The sequence below is a fragment of the Carya illinoinensis genome, chromosome 3 (genome assembly GCF_018687715.1).
Source record: "Carya illinoinensis cultivar Pawnee chromosome 3, C.illinoinensisPawnee_v1, whole genome shotgun sequence".
Taxonomy (NCBI): domain Eukaryota; kingdom Viridiplantae; phylum Streptophyta; class Magnoliopsida; order Fagales; family Juglandaceae; genus Carya; species Carya illinoinensis.
In genome coordinates this window covers 18,849,096-18,858,162 of record NC_056754.1, presented here as the reverse complement: position 1 = coordinate 18,858,162, position 9,067 = coordinate 18,849,096, and the positions used below count along the sequence as shown (strand labels likewise).

The window sequence follows — 9,067 nt, the reverse complement described above, 5'->3', positions numbered from 1 at the left end:
AATATTTTTCAACATAAAAAGAAAGAAAAGAAAAATCCCCATTGGAAGAGCCCGATAGGAGATGAAATAAAATCTATCTTAATAAAAAATCTCCATTGGAAGAACCCGATAGGAGATGAAATAAAATCTATCTTAATATATAGAATCCGAAAGTTGTCTCTTAATATAGCCAATTAGTGCTTCCATTTCTTGCTCCCTTTTGATTAGTTACTATGTTCGGATGTTGAGATGAATTGAGTTAAGTTGTGAATAGTAATATTTTGTGAGTCCCATCGAGATGAGTTTAACTTTTTTAAATTGTGATGGGTTTAACTTTCTCAGTTAAAATGTATGAAATATGTTGAGATTAATTTAACTCTTTTTATGAAAAATTGAAAAAGTAATTGGTCTTATCAATGATTAGTTTGAGATGAATTGAGTTCGGTTTAACAACCAATACAATCCTAGTTATGAATTGCTAAGCCAAATATGATGCCATTATAATTACAAATAAAGTTCTCCCACTTCCATTTTATGACCAAAGGTTCTGTAACTGTTCAGAATCAATCATAAAGAAGGAAAGAAAAAGGCCCAAAAATGGAAACCCGAAACTCACTTCCTTAATTTGGGGAAGTAAGTAATCTTTCGCAGAGAGCATCGAACATAATCTTTTGCATATATTGATACGTTCTTGCAATATTCCGTCAGGTAAAAAAAAAAATCAGTTTTCTTATGGCTTTATTCTATTACGTGAGTGCTGTTTGTTTTGAAATTTGAGCTCGAGTCCGACCAACCTCCCTGTAATACGTGAGTTATTCTCCAAGTCCAAGTAAAAAAGAAAACGCAACGAATATCAAATGGAAAATCTTCTTGTATATATGTAATAAACTTGTGTTTGAACTTTGGGCAGAGAGAGAGAGAGAGAGAGAGAGAGAGAGAGAGAGCAACCTTCTAGTAAAGAGCCTGATGCCCAGCTCGATTAACATATAACCTGATTTTCTAAATTAAAATCTGAGTTCCAAACCTCCTATCTCTTGTATGAGGAAAAACAAAAAAAAAAAACAAAAAAACAAAAAAAAGGTGTATTACACTTAACTTCTTCCAAAAATATCAAACACTTATCATTTTATCAAACCTATAAGCTGTACAAATTGGCTACTAATACAGCTCCCATTTCAAAGCGTAACATAGTCTCGATCTGCTTCTGATTCATTGCAGCAACAGCTTTAGCCCATTCGCGCATCCAGGCTTTCACGCATTCTCCATTAGCCACTGATGTATCAGCATCGGCAGGGACTTTCTCAACTTCATGAATGCCAAAATTTTGCTCAGCTAAGAGATGTGGTGGTGGTGGCTGTTGATAAAAGCCACCCTTTTCCCACTCATTAAGCTTGATGCTGCACTCTTTGTAATCGATGCCTGCCATTGCCAGTGCTTCTATAGACATTATTCCTTCTCTAATAAATATCAAAGAACTCGATCCTCAGTTCAGTTTGTTCATAAAGAAAGAACTCGTCCCTGATTGATCATGTAGTACTCAGATCGTCAATGGCAACATTTATATGCGGATTCTTGATCTCGTATTCTCAGTCTAGATCGGAGAAAAGAGTGAAATTCACGGATATTTCATCAGGTTTTACATTTTGATACCCGTGATCAATTCATTGTGTGTGGGTGTACTGTTAGGCAGGAGATCAGGACCATATTGCGTCAGCGCATGCATGTGTAATCAAGCACATCATAGAAGCCCTCGTCAGCATCTTAGATATTTATGTTGTTTGTGTTGCTTAAATTAAAGTACAAGTGAGCAGAAACTTCCAAATATCTTTGTCTTTCATCCGACAATTGAATAATTTGAAATCGGACCATCATATCAAAACCAAACATGGACTGGACATGGAAACATTCATATCAGAATTGGGATGAAGTTGGCATTTTTTGTATATATGTAATAAATTTGTATTTAAACTTCGAAAAGGATCAATGGTAGAACGAAGGGATCATTATTTTCAAAGCGTACGTGAATGGAATGGTGGCATTATATATATGTGAAAGTACTGAATCATGTTGTGAGGGGAACGAGCCCCTGAGGCCAGAGGCCTAGCCCAGGACCCTCAAGCGACCCAATACCAAGTTGGTCAGAAAGGCTCCTAGAGTATGGGCCTTGGTTGGACTGGAAGCCCATCACGAACCAGCCCCCTTCAAGGTCGCACCAAGGATTGGGGCTTTGACCGGGTCGCTCCAACCCAAGAAAGAAAATCGGCCCTATCCAAGCATGGATAGCTTAAAGTATGTTACATTTATAATCTGCCTAGTTGTGAGAGGATAAAGACACGTTGCATTTATTACATGATAGAATATATCTGCATGCGACCATGATATGGTAAGATATTACCAGATCAGGGATGAGACAAGTCTGACCCAAACATATCTTGGAGTCCTACGCTCTCCATCAAAAATAGGGTCCAAGCTAGGTATAAATACTCCAACCCCTTCAACGAAAAGGACTTAGATACTCTTAATTTGAGTAATGTTTTTGTTGCATGCTCTCATTATATATATGGTAATGAAATGATGATTAGGAGGTGAGGTTATGGTGATCATGTTGGGGAAGATTACAGCAATGATGTAGGCTTTGGATGGAGCTGAATCACTCCCTGATCACGTTGTATTCTACCTGCATCCACAGTCCACATTTTTTTCCTTTCGGTTTTGTTTATTTTCTTTTTCTCTTTCAATTGGGTTTATTTGATGACTTCACCATTCCAGTAAGCACGATTGATATGTATTTATTTCCCTTTTTCTTCTCACGTTACTTCCCTAGCTATGCACAGATTGTATATTACATAATATTTTCCTACGAAAAAATATTATATTTTCTGAGTGGAAAAAAGGATTAGAAGCAGAAAAAAAGGGGCAAATTTGCACACGAATTCTAGTAGCCATTCGATTTGCATACTCCGCCCCAAAGGATTCTCAAAAATATTAGATTATATTTCCACTAAAAACCGAGTGGTTGAAGTTCTGCAAATTTGACTGACTTTTACAATTCGAACCTATCATTAACATCGATATTGGCAACAAGACGCGGATAAAATTGAAACAGCACCCTGACTAACCTGGAGAATTTCTTCCATAATGCTCTCCTGGCATTTTAGGGTACATCCTAAACTTAAATCAGTGTGTGAAAGGATTGTACCAAGCCATTTTTTCACTGAATGAGACAGAATCAGCTAGGAGGTGACTGAGGTAGCAAAGGGTTCTGATCGGTGGGGCTTGGGACAAGCTCTAAGCATATGATCATTTCTTCCCATGGCATAATCTAGGTTGCCAAGAGCTGCTGAGGCTGAGGCTGAGGCTTTGGCTTTGGCTTTGGCTTTGGCTTTGGCTTCTAGAGTCGAATAGGCTTCCTCCGATTGGGCTTCATGGGGATTGTCCACATTTACATTTGTCTCCTGCATGTGCACATGCATGACCTTTAGTAGCCAGGAAGGTTAGAGGAAGGATAGATGAGTACTTCTACTGACAATCCTAGTCTCTAGCACCCTTGCTAACACTGCAATGAGCCTAGATGGCTCCGTGTTAATGTTCTCAACAACCAAACAGGTGCTGCGCGATGGAGGACCCCGATTCAATCCAACTCCAATCTGATGTATTCCATTCTCATTTCATTGTTTCCACCATGCTGATGCGATATTAAGATAAGAGTGAAAGAATTCAACAACTTAATATAAATAAAAAATAAAAAAAGTTTCTAAATTTCTGCACTTTGGCCAAACTAAATTGCTAGCTAATGATGAATCTTTAAGGAGCTTCATTGTTACCAACAATTGGAAATCATTTCTATAACTCGCAAGTAATCATTGTTGGATGGGAGTCATGGGACAACATTGCTCCATTCTACTATTTGAGTTAACCCATGTCAACAACTTTAATCTCAAAATCAAGAGATCGTGGTCTAAAGATAGCAGGGGATTGAGAACAAACATATCAAACTACACACACACACTTAATTGTTCAAAGGCATGAACTTTATTGCTGCTGATCAATGTGGGAAAATAAATTATTAGAAGTAGCAACAACATATTAAAACAAAAAAACAACAGTGTCCATAGCTATCTTATCACAAAAAATATATTACATACCGTATCCAGATATATAACCCCAACAACAAAGTCTCAACGCAAAGATATACCTTTATCATCTTCCAAAATCATAAACCGTCGAATCCAATGGGCGAACCCAACACATCCCGTAAACAAAAGCTTTCGATGGAACTAAACCCATCGAGTAATCCATCAAAGAACCCGTTATCCGAGGAATTCTCCGGCGTTAATTCACCTCCCTTCACCATAACCCCATCCTCCTCCTCATCCTCATTTTCGTCCTCATCCATAGCCGTCGCTACGGCCGCCTCTGCCAGGTCCTTGGCTCTCTCGTCCTCGTCCCCAACCGCCGGCATGTGCCCCTCGAACAAGGCCATGTGACCGAAAAGTTTGTCCTTGCGCGAGAAGCTGGTCCCGCAGGTACACCGCCATCTGGCCTCCCCACAATGCTTCAGATGGTTCTTCAGGTCCGCCACTACCGAGAAGTTCTTCTTGTTACAGCGATTGCATGAGTACATCTTGGGGCAGTGGCTCCGCTTGAAGTGGTTCTTCGCGCAGATCACTGACTTCAACGGCCGGAACTTCTTGTGCAGCCGGTTCCGGTTACAGCCCTCATACGGGCACGAGAACTTGGTATTCAGGCAGGGATCAGCGCAGTGCCGTCCCGGCTTGGCTAAGGCCTCTGGGGTCTTGTACTGGTTCCCGTGCGCTCTCATATGCATCCGCAGATTCGCGTCGCGCTTGAATCCTTTCCCGCATATGTCACAGAAGTGAATATGCTCAGCCAGCAGCTCCATAGCGTCCAGTTCCACTATCTCTGAGTCATCTGACTCTAAAACTAGATTCTCGTTCTTGACTTCCTCGTTAAAACCCTCTACTTTCAAGGAAGCCGAAGATTCTCCCTGGAATTTCGGAGGCATCGTTGGGTTGGGAGCCGATTCGATTGGGCTCGGGGTCTGGGTGCAGGCGAGGAGGGCGGCGCCGTTGACGATGACTTGGTGTATGGCGGAGGCGATCTCGGAGGACACCAAGTCCATCTGATCTTGGCCGATGAGCTGGTTGCGGTTGACCGAGTCCGATAGGAAGCTCTGCAGGTTATCCATTTTGGTTCGGACCGTGGAGAGGTTCAGGAGCGGCACTCGGGGGTCCGAACTTCCTAGCCGAATCTGAGCGGGATCGAACCCCAGCTCGCCAGTATATCCCGCCGGAGTCGGGAAAGATTCGCCGGTGTTGAACATCTATCCTGATTTTGTCTAGGCGAAAATACTATCAATAATTCAATATCATAGAGAATGAGGAGCAGAAGTAAACAAACTACAAAGTTCGGTACGTATATACCACTTCGACAGTTTGACTTCAGACAGACTGGCAAAAGGCAAAACAAAAGCATCATGGTGCAAGGGACGTGATCCTGACCGTTCAAGTCAATAATAGTACGTGAGGTTGAGATTCGTTTATTCTATTTTTGTTTGAAAAAATTACGAATTGTAAGAGCGAGCATTCTCGTTTGCAAAGATAAAGTTAAAATCACGTGTTTTATCATTTATCTATTCTATTTATGTAAAATTTTCACATTGAATTGTATATCTGTTACTTAAAATAATAAAAAAATATTATTAATTTAATATTTTTTTATCTATTTTTTATTTTTCATATCTTACTATTCAAATCTATTGTAAATTGTATGAATCCAAATACCTATACATAAAGAATTAGTGGTATAATTATTATGTAGCAATAAAATGAAAGAAATTAATAGAAATTATTAAATAGAAGGTGAATAATTACCATACAAATGTAGAGGGTTACTTTAGTTAGGAAGCAAAATATTTATCTTGTACCTCTTCAATGTAGATCATTTAAAGGAATTATTAATCAAATTTTAGTTTGTAGTTACTTTGACTATATCAATATGAAGGCTCTTAAAAACCTATTTAGTTACTCAAAACATCTTATCTCATTTTATTATTATAATTTTCATAAATTTTTACATAAATATAATAAACAATTTAACTTTTTCAAATTTTAAAATAAAATTAACATTAAAAAAATTATATTATAGTAATATTTAATTTAACTTAAAAAAAAACATCTCATCTCATCTCATCTGTATAACTAAACATTATAAATTTAGTTCAATCTTAATTATTAAAACAATTACCTGACATTCTAATTAGGTGTGTTTGGTTAGTGAAGTAATCTGAGATTACTTAATTATTATTCATTATTATTAACAAACTATTTACTAGATTTTTAATATAATTTATTATTTTTTTATTATTTACGAATCATTTTAAATCATTTCAACAACTAAACGTAGGTATATGATGTTAAAATTAATTTCTTTAATTTTGAAAAAAGTGACGGTGCCTCTATTTTATTATTAAATGGGTAAGAAGTCTTTTAATCGCTTGTCAAATCGAAATCGGTTATTTCGTTTATATATTTATAATTTTTCTTTATTATAAGATAAACTTAACTTATCACGTAATCAATTCTCTCTCTCACTCTATTCTACATTAAACAGATTTTTAAAAGGGTAAGGTGGAGATAATGGATTCAACGTTCTCTCCCACTTAATTAATATAAAAATATTTATAGTTTTTAACAGAGCATATGCCAAGATGTCCGCTGCTCCTTCTGCGATGTTTCTTAATCAATGATGCAACTAAAAAAGTTAATAATCAGAAGACCTTAAAAGAACATTTTCATTATTTAAATATTGGCCCAATCGAAATGCAATCTTTTGTTTTATACCCAAAACGCTTTCATTGAGTGGTGATAATGCCAAATCGTCTGCACACTTTTTTTTCTCGAATCTCGAGTATTCAATTATAATGGAAAATATAAAAAAAATGTAAAATGAATGAAAAGGTCGCCGATTCAACCATTTTTTCCGGATCAGGCCCTAGTGCCTAGTGGTCCCCTACTCCCTCGTTGGGTACTGTAGTTTACCTAAGAAAAATGATAAATATATAATATTATTTTTTAATAAAAATAATATCACTTTATAAAAATACCTTCATTTTATATTATGTGTTGTAAAAAATATTATAAAAAATATTGTGTATCATTACTTTTTATTAATTTTTTTTATTATTATTCATAAAATGTCTAAGATCACTACATTATATAAATATAACTTTAATTAAGTTGAAATTCGATCGCACGTTGTATTGATAAAGAGATTAATAAAATATGACGGTGCCTACAATTAAGTGTATCTATGTAAAATAATATTACTTTTATAAATTATTTTATAAAATATATTTCTCATTTAAAATAATTAGGTTTATATTATTTTCCATTAACTTGATAATATCAAAGAGAAATCAAATCCTTCCTCTTTTGTCTTTTTCTTCAATAATTATTGATGACTGCGGCCAACGTGAGTTGGAAAGCGGGACCGCTGGTCCTGCACTACATCAATTTTTTAAGACTATCAAAGAAAAAACCAGCAAACCTGGTTAGACTGGGCATTCATTCAACAGACACAGTAATCTAATTGGACGATCGATGGATTCTTATTACACGGAGACGAACCAGCAACGTGTACGTACGTGTGAGTTTTGAGCGGTTTGAAGATTTCTTTAAGCTTCTTCAACGTACTTCATTATCATATGGTAGGATTTGTGATTTTATACTTTTAGGTACCCTCTTAAGGTGCCATATGTCAAAATATGATAACGAAGGTGAGGCTGGACAGCGGGGCTCCCTCCCCCGTCAAAATATGATACTAAAAAGTTAAAAACAACGTGTATATAAAACATGTATATATATATATATATATATTAATATGAAAGAAATTTTTTTATCAAAATAACGTCATTTTAATAACAAAATACTTTTTAAAAAAAATAAATGCCGAAACATTATTGTTTTGGAGGTTTAAGTTTAGGTTTTCTCATTCTCCCGTAATCAGTTCTCTTTTTTCCTTTATCTCTCTTACTTTTTTTTTTTTTTTTGTCTTTCTGAGCCCTACGCCCCGCTCTCTCTCCCTCTTGCAGTCGCGATTGAGGCGTGGCCTACATTGGCATATTCTTTTCTCCCCTTCTCTCTCTCTTTCTTCTCTGATGGCTTTGCGAGAGTCTAGCGATGTTTAGTTCTTTTTTTATTGTTTCTTCATATCCTCAAATTTCTTGCATATATATTGTGTTTTGGTTTTTTATATTTATTATTGTAGATTTGAGATGGTTTCTACCATGTGTTTAAATTATTTTGTGTGTTTTTTCGATTAGAACACTCGGGGACAAGGGCCAAACGGATGAGGGGTCTCCTCCCAACCCCCGTCCATGCGAGGGTGAAGTGCAAGAAGGGGGGTCGACCCCGCCCTAAGGGGTGGATAGCACCCTTAACCATAGGCCATTAATTACCAAACAGTTGTTGTGAAAGATAATATTACAAATAGAAAAGTGATATAGAAACAAAACGATCTCACAAAAATAAATCTACAAATTAGTATGATTTCATATGATATGTTAAACCTAATTTATAATAAAATGTAGTTTTATAATCTAATGTATTACATCGATCAAAACATATTAATTTAAATTTATTTTTATCAAATCTTTTTATTACTAAAACATTTTTCTTACGAGTAATATATGGAGTAGAAAAGCACCAACTACGCGTGTGTGTGTATGTTTAGGCCATTTGGATGTGATTCAAAGCAAAGAAACGAGTCGTCAATTTGGCTGGCATGTGGTAGTACTCATGTGACAGGACCCACTCTAGTCGATTATAACAACGACAATATTGATAATTATTAATTATGATAGTAATAATAATGGCCTGTAATGATAATGCATGGGACTACAACGAAACGAGTTGATTCGAATTCGAAGTACGTACCCTTGAATTTGAATAAAATTTGAATATCCTTTTTCAAACTCGGCTTGTAACCATTAATGTTATTCAAATTAGAATTGAACACGAATAGCTCAAACTTTAACTAGATTTTTTTTTTTAAAAAAAATCTGAAT

The 9,067-nt window shown here is 36.1% G+C and overlaps 1 protein-coding gene across 2 annotated transcripts; it reads right to left on the bottom strand.

The window, feature by feature from the left end:
• Positions 1-2,952: 2,952 nt before the first annotated feature.
• Positions 2,953-5,426, bottom strand: LOC122303631 (protein SENSITIVE TO PROTON RHIZOTOXICITY 1-like). 2 transcript variants are annotated; one of them, XM_043115490.1, is made up of 2 exons: positions 4,175-5,426; positions 2,953-3,434 (listed from the first exon to the last, which is right to left on the bottom strand). In XM_043115490.1, the coding sequence occupies exon 1, from the start codon at positions 5,321-5,323 to the stop codon at positions 4,193-4,195; it is 1,131 nt and encodes a 376-aa protein (XP_042971424.1). In that variant the 5' UTR covers positions 5,324-5,426; the 3' UTR covers positions 2,953-3,434; positions 4,175-4,192. The 2 variants fall into 2 exon arrangements, with proteins under 2 accessions (XP_042971424.1, XP_042971425.1); XM_043115491.1 differs by lacking the exon at positions 2,953-3,434 and adding an exon at positions 3,460-3,664.
• Between the last annotated feature and the right edge of the window lie 3,641 nt (positions 5,427-9,067).